The sequence below is a fragment of the Lolium rigidum genome, chromosome 3 (assembly GCF_022539505.1).
Source record: "Lolium rigidum isolate FL_2022 chromosome 3, APGP_CSIRO_Lrig_0.1, whole genome shotgun sequence".
NCBI lineage: Eukaryota > Viridiplantae > Streptophyta > Magnoliopsida > Poales > Poaceae > Lolium > Lolium rigidum.
The window spans coordinates 154,957,294-154,972,551 of record NC_061510.1 but is presented as its reverse complement, the minus strand read 5'-3'; the positions used below and the strand labels follow the sequence as shown (position 1 = coordinate 154,972,551).

General features: G+C 44.7%; 1 protein-coding gene across 1 annotated transcript; it reads right to left on the bottom strand.

Moving 5' to 3' along the window:
• Positions 1-1,932: 1,932 nt before the first annotated feature.
• LOC124698457 (probable protein phosphatase 2C 37) lies at positions 1,933-14,737 on the bottom strand. Its single transcript, XM_047230941.1, has 5 exons — positions 14,639-14,737; positions 14,132-14,277; positions 13,939-14,071; positions 12,451-12,556; positions 1,933-2,393 (listed from the first exon to the last, which is right to left on the bottom strand). Exons 1-5 carry the CDS (start codon positions 14,735-14,737, stop codon positions 2,047-2,049), a joined length of 831 nt encoding a protein of 276 aa, XP_047086897.1. The 3' UTR covers positions 1,933-2,046.
• Between the last annotated feature and the right edge of the window lie 521 nt (positions 14,738-15,258).

The following is a 15,258-nucleotide window of genomic DNA, read 5'->3' as shown; positions in this document are numbered from 1 at the left end:
TCATTGTTCTCTTTTGTTTTCTGCAAGCAAACATCATTCTCCACACCATACGTTTAATCCTTTGTTTTCAGCAAGCCGGTGAGATTGACAACCTCACTGTTAAGTTGGGGCAAAGTATTTTGATTGTGTTGTGCAGGTTTCACGTTGGCACCGGAATCCCTGGTGTTGCGCCGCACTACACTCCTTCACCAACAACCTTCACGTGGCCTTCATCTCCTACTGGTTCGATAACCTTGGTTTCTTACTGACGGAAAACTCGCTGCTGTACTCATCATACCTTCCTCTTGGGGTTCCCAACGGACGTGTGCTTTACCGTCACAAGCACGCGCGTGCAAATTACTTTAGGTGTTATTCCTTGCGCAGTCATGGGCTCTTCGGAATGTCCATAATAAGCTAACCATTGAGAAAAAGTTGATTAAACACCCTGCTAATATCATCTTTAAAACTACCTTGATAGCTCTGGATCGTTAAGGAAAGATCAAACGACAGGGAGAGTCTCATGTGGCTGTCAAGCAAGCTGAGGGAGCTTTACGCAGCCGCGAGACTAAGAACCCCAAGCACAAGCGCGTAATCTAATCTACTGCAATAGTGGTTGTTGGGGTATATGAAACGAATGAACCCACTACATCAACGACAAGTAATATGAAACGAATGAAGTATATGTTGAGTTTCCGTCAAATATTGTGTACGCATTGGATTATGTTAGAACTCTAAGTTGTAATAGGTGTGGATATGTTATATGTAGTGTTCGAGTCGGAATTTAGTAGCCTGAGTTTCTTTCATTTTGAACACCGTTTTCCTTGTGCAGTTCAGGAACGAATATATTGTTGTTTGCATAGTTGTTGTATAATCCCACATATACATGTACATGTACAAATGTTTTGAAGTTTTTTCTTTGAAAACTCTTTTTTCTAGAGAATATCGTAACAGGTGTATCACATTTCATAGAAGAAGAATCCAAGATGGCTGGTGCAACGTTAATTAAGGCTACCCGACACAAATAGAACTTGCCTTGCACGGTCTCCTACCATGAATGGCGAGGAGGAAACACACTGAAAGACCGACTCCAAATCCAGATTAGCACAAGTCAAGGCATCGCCCACCCGCAAGTGAACGGTAGGACCAAACCAAACGGGGGGTAGGTGCCGGCCAAGAATTGTCCGCAACGTTGTACACTACACCCCGAGAACCCACGCTCTGAGCGGCAGCCACACCGGCTCCAACTGATGCACCGAGGGTACCACGAATAATCTAAGCACCGCCTCCAAAGATGGAACGACGCCACCGCTGCCCAGTCCGGAGATGGATCTAGGGTTTTCCTCGGTGCTCAAGATGGGGAAGCACGGGCAGGGCCATGATGACACCTCCAAGAAGGTGACTAGGCCCACAGACAATTACCGAAAAACTTGTATATGTAAGATTCTAAGCTCTGAATCCACAAAGAATTACTGGAAAACTTTGAAGTCGCTCCAAGAAATGATAACTTCTGAACTTCGGACGTACCAAGTGAGAAGTTGGAGTTTCAGTTCAGGACTGGGATTAGATGTGAGTGAACATGGTCATGTGAGCCGCCCTGCATCCATGCAATCCAACACCCAATGCTCTTGGAAAGCATTGCTCTCTGACCTGCATCTCAACTTTTTCCAAACCAAGAAATTTGTGATTCTGCAATCTGGGTCAAGGATTTTGACAAGTACAGCTTGGAAAAATCAATTATTAATGCATAGGCCTAACCACAGAGAGTGCAAAATGCCAGAACCACCATGAGAAAAATGGGAACTGTATTGAACATAAATGTCAGCATCATATTTTGTACATTTGCAATCATGCATCCATTTATAAACTATCACTTTCCCTGTCTTTTTCTCTATCCATGGCAATGTTTCATCCACTCTACTTACTAATTTGTTTAACGGACTCTTTTCGCCGAATATAACCAACCAGCCACTGAAGAACCAGGAGCTAAATATCTAAAGAACAAAGAAAATCTCAGAGTTTAAGCTGATTTTTTGTCTGCAAAGTCTAAGCTGATCTGATATCATATGCCTAACCCCTCGCTTTCAGATCGATCACAACCACGCTGATGTTATCAGAGCTCTCTCTTCCAAGGGCGAGCCTCGCAAGGAGAGCAGCTGCACGGTAGCAGCGAGGCTCTGGCTGTTGCGCTACTGGTGCGCCGCTGCTGCTGGGACCGGCTTCGCCGCTCTCAGCTGTGCGCGCTCTTGTCGGGCTTCCGTCTTCCAGGCATTGCCGCGCGACGTCGCAGGCCACCTTATTGGAGATCACATCCCACAGCCCGTCGCTCGCAAGGATCAGGCACTCGTCATCGTCCGACCTTGTGGTTATGGTGATCTCCGGCTCACATATGACTTCAGGCTTCAGGAGCTTGTGCCCTGCAAGTATAGTTAAATGCCAAATGAGATCGAATACTTTAAGTGTAAGAATTATAATTATAATATATAGTACTACATAGAAATAAACCTTATACAAGTGTCTGAATAAAACTATATCCTAAAGAGAAATGAACTTCTTGTAGATATGAAGGAACTTTTCAAAAAATAAGAACTAAAATTTATGCGATTTTGTTTCTTTGAAAGGACCACATCAGGTATGTGTGTTCTCCTTCTCTTATAAAATTATTCAGATAAACAGTTCTGACATATCGATTGAAACAAAGCAAGTATCATTTGATTTCCTTCTCTTCCAACATTTTTTAACCATGCCCTAGGTCCTACAAACATTTATGAACTATCATTTGTTTCTTAGGGAATATATGAAATATCCATATGACGAAGAGGGCAATGCATCAGTACGTGGTCACATTCTTGCTAAAGATAATTTTTTTAAAGGATCCACGTTATTGGTTAACCAAATGAAATATGTATCTTTTTTACAGTAAAAGGCAGGCGCTTTGCCATTCCATTAGATGGAAGCAAGATTATTTACAATGGGACTTCCAGGGAAGTCAGAGGAAATAAAAGGCAGAAAATATCAGCAAAATGAAATATTTTTGTCTGGAAATTAGAGCTGTCAGATAAGTAGGACCTGGAAACATTACATTATCTTCATACGTATACTTGTCAGACTAAATAATATTCAGTGTCTTACAAATAGGATATTCAGACATACCAAGGGTAACAGACTTGCTGCAACTAATATCTTCAACAAAGGTGGCTTGGTTGTGCTCGTGCAACAGCTACGTAACCGATGTAAATGGGGAAAATGGAAGAATCGGTAACTGCCAACTAGAGAGGTGCAAGAGGCAGTAGCACGCTAAACTAAATAGTTCCATCCAGAATTGGATCAGATATACCGATTCACCCCATGCTACCAATTATCATGAGTTTTCCCATCCGTATCCTGGCTGCTACAGAGTAAGTAGAACCTAGTCCTAGTGAATAGCTCTGCTACGAAACAATGACTGTTCAAGTTGCTTCACTGTTGGGTAAAATATAAGATGAACATATGGAAGCATGCTTATGAATTTACAAATATTTGATACCCTTTGGTACATCCAGGTATGGCATGACTTATATTTCACAAAGACAGGGCTGCTGTAACTTGTTTTCAGTATCAAGTACATAACTTACTATTTGGCGTGAAATGGTAAGCAGATTAGTGTGCAGTTAAATCTAGCTAACCTCAGTGTGCCTAAGCTCTGGGGTAATACCTGATGAAACCAAAAGAAATGAAGAAAATACCGAATTCAGATGGAACACCAATCATAAATCCAGATACTGAACCATAATTTTACAGCACTACGTAATTTGAAAAGTGAAAACATCTGGATTAGCAGCCTGCAAAATCATTGATTCTTGTTTGATGATTTTCCAATCTCGTCATAAATTAAATGATTAATATTGCATTCCTAAAATTTCCCTGACATTAACTGATGATTTTGGACACAAAGAAACAGAAATGCTACAGCCATTCAGTAACTGATTGGGAAAATATATCTAGAAATATCTGACTGCTCCTTATTTTACCGCCGAGAAAAATATCAGATGGCTTATACGCATAGGAAAACCAAAGACTAAACCAAATATGGAAAGATATAGTCAGATGATTTTCTCTTAAGAAATACCCTTTGAGCTCAATTAGGAAGTATAAACCCATTCATTACTTCAAATTATACTCCCTCCTTTTGTATATACACATGACTCCCTAGAAAGCGGCAATATCTAGGTTGGTTAGATCATGAAAAATATTCTCATAATACAATTTTCTACTAACGTATTTGTACAAAAAGTAATAGTCAAAGATACATATTAGATACCATTTCAATATCAAAAAGTCATCTATTTCTGAGTGGAGCGGAGTGTTTTTTCACTGCAAACGCTTATTGCACCATATGGACATTCCTACCACTCATTGAACCATACGGCATAGCCAACGGGGCACGTGTTGCTTTGGCGGCATCGATCCCTCACTCTAACCGGCTGTGAAGATGACTTGTCGTTGTAGTCCTTGTCATTGCCAATACTCAATAACATGGGAAGAAAAGGATAACTGGACTAAAAATACTAACTTAGCATGGGAGGAAGAATTCAAGTTTGAGTTTACGGTTTAGCAAGATATGCACGGACATAATGGCACATGAACCCGGCAGGGTTTTTGAATCCATCGCAGATTTAGAATCACTACTTTATTTGTACCTGGTACCGTGGTACGTACTATTAGGGAAATACTTTCAAAGTTCCAAGAATATCAAAGTCATTATATGGGGTAATTTGGTTAAGTAATACTATCGTCATGGGCATCCAAACTATAGAGTGACAACTAACCACTAAGCTGAAATATGCTCTAGGATATAGACAAAGTCTCACTTCGTCCCTCCCATGAGTAGTATTTGACACTGATAATAACCTCTCCTCTACTTAGGGTTATTGCATTCCTACCTCTGCATCGAACAAATGCATTCCACTTAACAAGTTTACATAAGCCATACACATCATGTCTACCGACACGAAGTTCTGAAAAAAAATTACATAGCTGATCTCAGCTACTGCATCAACGATTAACCAATGACCCTCCATGTCAAGATATTCCACTACCGACCACCCATAGTCACATGCTTCTGGTCCTCTGATCGATGCAGCATATAGCAATTAGATTGCCCATGAAGTTTCTCCGACGAAGCCCAATGCCCTTGAAGAACCCTTCAATCGAATCGAAGGTTGTCGTCCTTTTAGCTTGTCCTTCCATCATTAGGTGTACGAGATAGGATACCTCCGTATTGCCTCCATATGGCTAACTTCGCCGGTAGTTCTAAAATTAAGTCTAGCAACATTTTAGCACGATGTCGTTTCCTCATTTCCATCATCTCACTAGACAAGTAGACATTCCTTTATGGGAAACTATCCCCATATAGTTATGGTAATCCCTCCACAATAATGTGCACCAAAAGATAGCAAGCGGTACCACGTGGTAAGTGATTTTAGAAAGGAAACTTGCCACCCTTGACATTTCATTCCAATCCACTTTGCACACTCATTTTGATGCGCGTGTAAGGTTATATTGCCCCTATGTGTGGTATTGGTAATTAATGACTATCTCTATGGACTAATGTTTTCATTGAGATTTATATGAATGGATATTCCGTAGCTATTGCTTTAAGACCATGTGTTAGATTCAAGTATCGATGCAATGAAGTTAAAGATATATCTTGTGTGTTGGCATCAATATCATTGATTTGAAGAGATAAATATGGTACGATCAAAATTAAGATGGATTTCTTGTGTGGAACTCAAATAAGCCATGCTTTAGATTATGTGTTAAGCCATGGATGATCAAGATCTTGAGAGTTTTATTTAAAGAGAAGAATTCAACACATGGCTCTAATTTGATGTCATAATACACTCATTAGTTGAGCTATGGTTGACCAAGATTTAGAGCATGCAATCAAATGAAGAGTTCTTTATGTACCTCGAGATATTGTAATAGAGCATGAAAAGACACAAGGTTGACCATGAAGATTGGATTCAAGTTGATCAACAGATGAAGCATAAAGAATGTACACATGGGATCTTGTGGTATGGTAAGCTTTGTCAATTATGCTTTATCAACTAAACCATTATATATGTGTCTTTTTGTTGTTTATAAGGGTTAGATATCTTTGCATAGGCATGGATCAAAAGTAAGATTTTATATAGACCATGAGAAGATGACATCAAGTGGTGATCGTCTACAAGGTTGGAAGTGCAAGTTCAAGATAATCATCTCAAGAAGATCAAATGCTTGAACCTTCTTGTTCATTTGATGTTTATGGGCATATGAAGACATGATTTAGTTAAGCTAGCTTCTCAACAAGCCCAAGTTTATTGAAAATGGAATCCGTATGAACATGAAGACATGATTTGATGTCTATTTCGTTTTCGAGGATAGAGGTTTTATCGGTTCTTCGTTTTTGGAGGTTTCACATCTCTCCACTTTTGGTATTTAATATCTTGCTCCTTCTTGGGTCCTATAGTCTCTATTAGATAGGAGCTTGTTCTTAGATTTTCAAAAAGCCCAAGTTTGCTAAAATCATAGTCCAGATGCAAAAGATATCGCTTTTTTGTAAGGACGGTTTTCCGCCAGTTCCATGGTTGTCCAACTGACCCGAGGACCGAACGAAAACCGAAGGGTGCGTTTTTTTTGTAACAAAGAGCGGTCGGTTCTGGGGCCGCTCTTTGTAACAAGAAAGTGGGAAATGACCTAAGCGGCCAAACGGTTATATTTGGGCATCCCTATAGAAGGGGCCTTCTTCCCGAATGTTTCGTAGGGTTCTTGAGCTTCTTTCTCCCACCATTGTTGAACTTAAAAATATCGCTTCCTCTCCCATCTGTCATATAATTCTTGCATCCTTTTGAGGGCTTTGAAAGAGGAGATCTAGATCTACAATCTCCACCAATCATTTCCTCATCTAAGTGAGGGGATCTAGATCTTAGATTCATTGGTTCACCTCCACCATTCTTTTTACGATTCATTCGAGTGGCCATGAGCTTGTTACTTTTGGAGGGTGACCTTCTAATTGGCTTGGCGGTTGAACTCTCCGTGAAAGATTGTGAAGAGCCACGGGCTTCTCCTTCATGGAGTTTGTAAAGTGGTTGATGAGCTTGTCATCTCCGGAGTGGAGGAAAAGCTTGCCATAAGCAAAAGGCCCTAGTGTTCGTGAGGGCTTGAAGAAGAAGGTGAGCCTTCATGGCATTCAGGGGACCTTCGTGGTAACCTGCATCCCTCCAACGTGACCTACCTTACGGCGTGTAAGGGAACACGAATACATCTTCATCTACGTGTGCCTCGGTTATCTCTATACCTGAGTTTATTTCATTGTGGCAGCTATAGAGCTTGAAGTATTTATATCCTGCTATCTTTCTTAGCTTTAAGTTGTTGGTACACTTAGTTGAGCCTAGCTTATTTAGGTTTTGTGCATGTAAAATAAGCGTTAGTTTAATTCCGAATTCTTGCAAGCCAAATCCATTATTGTTTTTAAAACGCCTATTCAACCCCCTCTAGGCGACATCTCGTTCCTTCACCCCCTATCTCCCCATCAAGAGGGGCACCCCCTGACAAGGGTTCACCTCGGCAATCTCCATGGAAATGGACTTAGGGTTTGGGGGAAAGAGGTGCGTTGGTGAACTCGTAGGATTATTAAAAAACAAGGCGATCCGACAGTATACTGATGGTGAACAAAGCTAGGGTTTACAACAATGATTCAATGTCCTTCCGCTGGCTCCTCCTAGCCTTTATATAGGAGGCTAGACCTCACAGTCCAGTTTGGATCAGTTACAATTACTATGTCTATATCGGCTCCTTAGATGGGTCTTTCCTTATTCAGCACGTCTGGTTCCTAGGCTTCGGATGCTTCCATAGGCGGCCCCATCTCCTTTATCCTCCTCTTTGTCATGTTTTGTCTCCCTCCTGTCTCATAGGAACCCTCGTCCATCCATCCAACTCATTCAAAATCCGTGAACACATGCATTCATGTTCTTGCTTTCCCATGGGCCGAAACCCTTCTCACCCTACCACCTTCTCAAAAATAGCTTCATCGATGATGTTAAGCAGAGCACACCGAATAAAGAAAGTCAGGTTCAAACAAGCCTCATGTCAAAGTATTATGAAAAGAAAGATTAGTAAAGCCATCATGAGTGGCTATAATGAACAGGAGATGAGCACTTCAACTCATCTCTCCTATGTAACCCTAGCCACATTCACCGACACCTCTTCTCCAATCCCTCCTTCCCTTTCCATTGACAAGCTTTCTTAGTGTGGCAGCAGAGGGATTCTTCCATTCCTCTCGAGGAGAGATTGCATGGTCTGGTGATGAGATCTAGGTCTCGGTCTTTGTCTAAGGTAAACTAGGCATGGGCAGCCTAGCCCGGCCCGAAAATCTTGGGTTGGGCCAGGCCAAGTTTGCACATCAGGCCAGGCTCTGGCCTGAATTGTTGGCTCGACGGTCGGTACGGGCCGGGCCTCGGGCTGACGAAATACGCATTTTACTAAAGATCGGCCAGGCTGCTCGGCCCTTTTTGGGCTTCGGGCCGGGCTCGGGCCTAAATTCTTGGCCCGACAGTTGGGCCGGGCTCGGGCCTAGACTTTCAGCCTCGGGCTTTTTTTGCCCGACCCAACCTGAAAAATACCCAGGTATAGTCTAAGGCAATCGTCGGGCAACGGTCATGTGGCGTTCATATGATATTAGCCCGATCAAAGTCCTACTCGATGTTGCGTCCCAGTGGAGGCGACTGAGCATCATAGTCGTATGGTCAGCATGGTGCAATGGCAATCGTCTTGATCCGATGGTGGCATATGATTTTGGGAATATGGCGGCGTCCACCGTGGTCGTGTCAACGACGCGGCGGTCGGATATAGAGATGTTGATGACCTTCGACTCCGTGTTGTTGAGCTCAATGGCGGTATGAATGTCTCTCTTATTGGACCACAAAGCTTCTAAGTCTGGCGATGGTACGGACCCCCCCTCCACCTCAAGATCAGGTTCAATTCAGCTCGGCAGATGCTACGCACAACGTATCTCATGGAGGCGTCAAGTCATGCATGTTGCTAGAAAGTGCTACGTGTCAAACTTCATGCACTAGCCAATGCAACCATAAGTATGGTGAAAAGGGCTAGAAAATCCACATATAGACTTCAGCACCCCCTCTATGTGTGATGCACCCCTCCATGTGTGATGCAGGGAGTCAACAAGTGAATAGACTCAAGATGTACCTAAGACTCTGATACCATGTCAAACTTCATGCACTAGCCAACGCAAGTCCAAATTGGTGAAAAGAGCTAGGCAATTCACATATACGCTTCAACGCTATGCATAACGTCTCATGCATGTCGAGGCATCATGTCATGCCTGATGCACGGTATCTCTTGTGGAAGAGCCAAATCATATGTGTTGTTGTTGCACCAAAGGTAGCATAGCAGGGCGTTATGTGACTTCCCGGATTCTAATATCTCCTCCATGGTATCAGGCTAGCGAGGTGTCATTAGCCAGTCAAGTGATGATAGTAGAGGTGGCTTTTATGATGAGTATGCACGGTCTGGTGGAATCACAAGAAACATGATCAGGTAATGTCGACGCGCGGGTGCGTCTTGTCGTTGTTGAAGGTGGTGACTCTCGAAGCTTGGCTTTGGGGATAAAAATCCTGAGAACTGACATACAGTTGGTCCCGTCATCAACAACGAACGCGTGGCATTCCCTTCTTGAGAGAGAGAGAGGGGGGAGCGGGAGAGAGGGGGAGGAAGAGAGAGGCGTTGCAGAGGACGAAGCACCAACGGACACAAGAAAGGGGCTGACTCTAGGACGGGCCCTTTGCTTGTCAAAGAAGCCGTTTCCAATATGGAAGTACCAAAAACATATAGGAAACAATAACACCTACCTACAAACAAATATTTACATATCCAGATTTGCACTCACTACTTTGAAAAAATACTATTCTCTCCGGCGCAAATTAATTTGCGCAGTCATATACTATGTCTACTACAACTGCTCTTTTGAGCTACGCCAATTAATTTGGGCCAGAAGAAGTAACAAATAATAAACATTGAAATAGCAACATTAAGTATGTACTAACCTCAAAAGGTTGACTATACATAAAATAAGGAGAAGTGCTATGCTTCTGTAGTGGATCCCTGATCTCAATGTAGTTACGGATAACTTTTTAGTAATAAATCTGTTTGACGCTGTCTCTATGGCTACTTGCTCAAGCTACAACGTGGCACAAATTGGAATATTGTAACATCACCATAGGTAACTCAGCATAGTGCAGAAGATAACATTGCTAGTCTAATAAAGTTACCTATCCCACATATTTTAGTATGGTTGCTACAAACGAAACTAGTCAGTTTGATGAATCGGCGATGAACATGTGTGGCTTTCGTGTCTACTTGATCTTTGTTCTTTTTCATGTCAGATAATGTAACTAACTGAAACAACTCTATCCACGCACCTGAGAGGTTTAACTTTGAGTGGGTAGGGCGGCAAGGAAGATATACTCCACAGACCCACAGTGATTAACTTTGTTGATAATTCAGCCAATTGGCATGGCGCAGCTTGTCAAGCCAGTGATGTGACTGGTTAGCTAGCTACTCAGCAACTGCCAAGTAATTAGCATGCACCAGAGGGTGATTAGAAGATGGTCTTATTCGTTCCATCCTCTGCTATCCATAATCTAATACACACAAAGTTGGCACGAATGGACATGCAACTCCCATGTAACGAAAGTGTAGACACAACTTAATTTCACCGAACCCCGTGCATCTATTGTATTTATCCACGACATCGCTGAAAGAAACTTACTTGATGTATATATTTTCATCATAAAGCTTAAAGGACCATGTCATTGTCGTATTTGTAAGCTTGCTGACACGAAACATACAGGACATTATTTTAGTACGTGCAAAAGTAAGAAGGAGTTGTCTTAGTTAGGCGCCTTTGGATTGAAAGATTTCAAATGGATCAAAGAAATAACACCTGCAAAAATCTTATGGATTCCGTTTCTACACATTAATCTCATAGGAATTTCAAGATCCACTAACCTTTTTTTACACTCATTCGCGTAGGACCGAGAACCTTTTGCTATGTTTTTCCTGTGTTCCATCCAAATAACTATTCCTGTTGTTTTCAATCCTATCAAATTTCATGTGTTTTAACTATTCCAGAGTTTCGTAATCCTGTGACCCAAAGAAGCCCTTAGTACTCCCGTGGTTCTATGATATAAGAAGATATTATAGCCAATAAAATAAGAGCATTTTATATTAGGAGGCAGAAGAAGTAGATTTTCTATCAGCCAGCATTTTCGTAGTTGGCATACAGGTTGCAAGATGCAAAGGAATCAGTTATTATCATTCTTTAAGAAGATGCGATGTTCAGAAAAATCAAATCACACCTTTTTTTATAGTTCATAAAAGGATGTCTCATATTTGTCTAAATTTGTGTGTATATAGACGTGTTTTAGTGTGTAGATAAATGCAATTTTAGACAAAGTTAAGATATCTTTTTTGTAAACGGAGGGAGTATTTCATTTTGGAACACGTGTTTGCTTCTACTCACCGGAAGTTGGTGGGAACAAAACACATGCATAACAACAAACTACAAATCCGTCTGCCTTATGACATTACTTGAGAAAGGAGCTCTAGTTTAGCGCAGTTTTTTTTTCTTGGCCGAATTACCGAGATTTCGGCGAAAACCGGTTTTACCGGTTACCACCGAGAAAAATAAATACCGAACGAAATTCTCCGATATTTAAATAATTTGGTTAAATTTAAATTTTATATAAATTTTGAACAAAATAGTGAGTTGGTTTGACAAATCTCGGCTGGTATTTCCGAAATTTCCGAAATACCGGAATACCGGTACCCGCCGATATTTTGTGCCTACCGAGAAAAAAAACCTTGGTTTAGCGTGAGGTGAAAGACATGAGACAAAGATCATCAACTTTCAAGTAAAACTTGCAAGATTAGTGCAACTAAGGCCATATTAACAAATCTGAAATTTCTTAGAAACTCCAACAAAAGATGACCTCTCTCGAAAAATTTAATCAAACTCCCTTTTTGGTACCACTAGCCACACACTCTCTAGCGGTAGGGTTGAATGGGCTACCGCCAAGTGCTTTGACGGTATCGCCTTAGTACCTTCATGGTACTTGGCGGTATGGTTGTGATACCGCTGACAGCTCCGACCGTAGCTAGTTCAACCCTACCGCGGTAGGGGGTGTGGCAGTAACAAAACAATGGGTTAGAACTGGATGAAAATTTGAAAAGGAATTGTTAGTTTCGTGAGAAGGTTAGACTAGTCGCTCTGGCACGTAATTACCGGCTCTTACACACATAGCTTACTATTACCACATTCTCCATGCACACACAAAATAAAAGATCTCCCCTTGCAAATTAAATCAAGACGCACGAGTAACGCTGAAAAATAAATGTACATCGGCAAGAAACACAAGGGATGTAAATACATACCTAGTGCACGGGACATGGCGAGGATCCCTCTGACGCGCGCCCCGTTGATGAACATGACCCGACCACCCATCGCCTCGATCCTTGCCCTCTCGTCCGGCCGGTCCGGCTGCACATTTGGTTAATTAATTCCCAAGAATTAGTTAACTAAGGAGAATAGACCATGAACATTGAAAAAAAATCTTTGCGTTGGGCGGATGCAAGTGCAACTTGCAGGATGCACATGATACCAGGTAATTTTTATTTTCTTTATGAAATAATAATTTTTCAGCATATAAGTGCTACCCCTAAAAAATATGTTTTGGTTGCTTTGGCGCCACGGTCAATAGTTCTCTATCTCCGCCACTGCCTGCGGTCAACATCGATCACTTGCCCCGGCAAAAAAAAAACATCGATCACTTGCAGATAGCTGAGTGGTAGTGTACACTAGCGCACTACTGCTAAGTAAATCATGAAGTGATCGTAGTTTAGAATATGAAGCAAGGTTAGAAGAAGCAAATCAAAGCAAAGGAAGAGCAGTAACCCCTTTTTCATCACTAGTAAAGCCCTAGCTAGTTCTCGAGCTGCGTAGGTGGGACCTGCACTCCCATCAGAGTAGAAAAGAAGCAAGAGAGAGAGAGCGCGTTCGCCATGCCCATGCATATCTGTGGCCAAAGTCTCACTCCAAAGTCTAATCTAAACCATACAAATTCTATACTAGTAGTCCCTCGGGAGGTGATCACAGGTGGCGCCGCTGCCCACCACAACACCCAACCCAGATGTGGCCCACCATGTCGTGGGGCCCACGGAGCGTGTGTGCTTTGAATCCCACACCCCGCCGCCGGCCAGTGCCGTATCCCCACGTGGATGTACCGGAGCCACCACGTGTCCACCTACATCCACCCTCGAAAGCGACCCGCTCGTCCAGGAATCTCGCTCGCCCAGCAACCCACCACGTGGCGCCGCGCCGGCGACAGGCTGCACGACAGCGACCGGTCAATCTGAGATGCCCGTCGAGTTTAGGGTTATTTACGGCAGGAACGCCACTGCATGGCCTGCTTTAATACTCGTGCTCGTCTCAGTATTTCTAGCTCTCTGCTCTTGCTCAGTGCCTGCCTGCATACTTATTTTACTTATATCTGAAGCTTATTCTTCGGCAACAATTCCTTTATTCCATGGTTGTAGTTGTTGACTTGTTGTATAGCACAGCGGTACACCGTACACGTCGGCGGGCAGCAAGGTGGATTCCATGGAGTGCGACGCGCGTCTTCCTTTTCCCCGGCGACCAACCACGGCCACAAGCTTCCCTTCCCGACGGCCGACACCTCATTCCGTGGGGTCAACGTACAGTCAACTCCAGCAGACTCTAGGTATCTATCGTGCAGGGGTCCCGTCGAAGTTGCTCATCAAAGCCAGACATGTACATAGTACACCATGGAGTACATTATACTGTACACATACTACGTACGGACGTGGCAGGAAGGAGCATGTGTGTCATATGTGTGTGTGTACCTTCTGGTCTTCGGAGAGCGGCACGGCGTGTGTGCCCCGGCAGAGCACGGCTCGCGAGTCGCCGCAGTTGGCGACGACGAGGCGGTCGCGCACCAGGAGCGCCACCACGGCCGTCGACCCCACGATGGCGCCCCTCTGCCCCGACGACAGCGGGCACGCGCACCCCGCCGCTGCCCGCCCGCACGCGCACGACTCCGGCGCCAGCGCGTCCACGCGCGCGAAGCTCCGCGCCAGAGCCGCCCGCCACGACCCCTCCTCGTCGCCGCCGTGACCCTGGGCGGCGGCGGCGAGCTCCGTCGCCAGGATGGCGTGCATCTGCTCCCGGCACAGCGCCGCCACCTGCATGCCATTGTGTGTCGACAGGAAATAAATTAGCTAGGTAAAGGGAATGGAAACGTGTCGACCTGGAGTTGGGGTGGAAGCTGCTAGAATGTGGCCAGGTGGAAGACCAGAGCGATTGGAATGTGCTGTGGTGGTACGATCTCGACAGCTTTTTCTTCTTTCACAGACCAATCACTCGATTCAAAGTTGCTACACTACTGCAAGACTATGCTGCAAATATACTACTGTACGAATAGTATGGAACTGCGGATTAAACTGGGCGGAGATATTGTACGAAGACGATATTTTCGGCAATTTCATTCATAGAATACTGCTCAAAACGAGGTGAGGCGATGCGGTGACGGGAGGGGTGACGTACGTGCGGGCCGCCGTGGCCGTCGAAGACGGCGAAGAAGTGCATGGGCGAGCCGTCGGCCCAGACGCAGAAGCTCGGGTGCAGCGACACGGTGTCCTCCATCTCGCGCAGCCGCCCCGCCAGCGCCACGGAGCCGAACGCCACGGGCCACACCGCGGCCGCCGTCCCGGCATCGGCAGGAAGCGCCGTCGTCGCAGAAGCGACGTTGATGGCGGCGGCGGCGGCAGAGCCACCCTCAGGTTCCTCCTCGGAGGATTCCGAGGTGGGCGTCGCGGTCTGCACCTTCTCCTCGCCCCCCGCGGCGGCGGCGACGGCGGCGCCTTCGTCGGAGCCGGCGGAGGTGCTGGTGACGTGGCGGAGCAGGGCGAGGCGTCGGCGCCTGCGCAGGCGGCATTCGGCGGCGGGGTCTGACCCCTCGGCGCCGGCGCTGGGGCCGGCGGGCATGTTGTTGACGCCGGCGCTGGCCATCACCATGGATCGGGCCAAGAATCACACGATGACGACGAGCGGATGCGGGGTGGAGGAGGAGGGGCGGCGATCCCGAAGCAGCAGAGCAGCAGCAGCAGCGCCCATGCAGACCGCGAGTTAATCTAGCGAGCGAGCGAGCTGGAGCTAGAGAGAGA

What these genes read in the sequence shown, in the direction of transcription:
- LOC124698457 (XM_047230941.1), bottom strand. Translation starts at nt 14,737, where the DNA reads ATGGAGGACACCGTGTCGCTGCACCCGAGCTTCTGCGTCTGGGCCGAC. An exon ending in CGCTCTCCGAAGACCAGAAG is followed by an intron (nt 12,557 to 13,938) that starts GTACACACACAC and finishes CCAAATGTGCAG; the next exon opens with CCGGACCGGCCGGACGAGAG. An exon ending in CGCCATGTCCCGTGCACTAG is followed by an intron (nt 2,394 to 12,450) that starts GTATGTATTTAC and finishes CTATACTTGCAG; the next exon opens with GGCACAAGCTCCTGAAGCCT.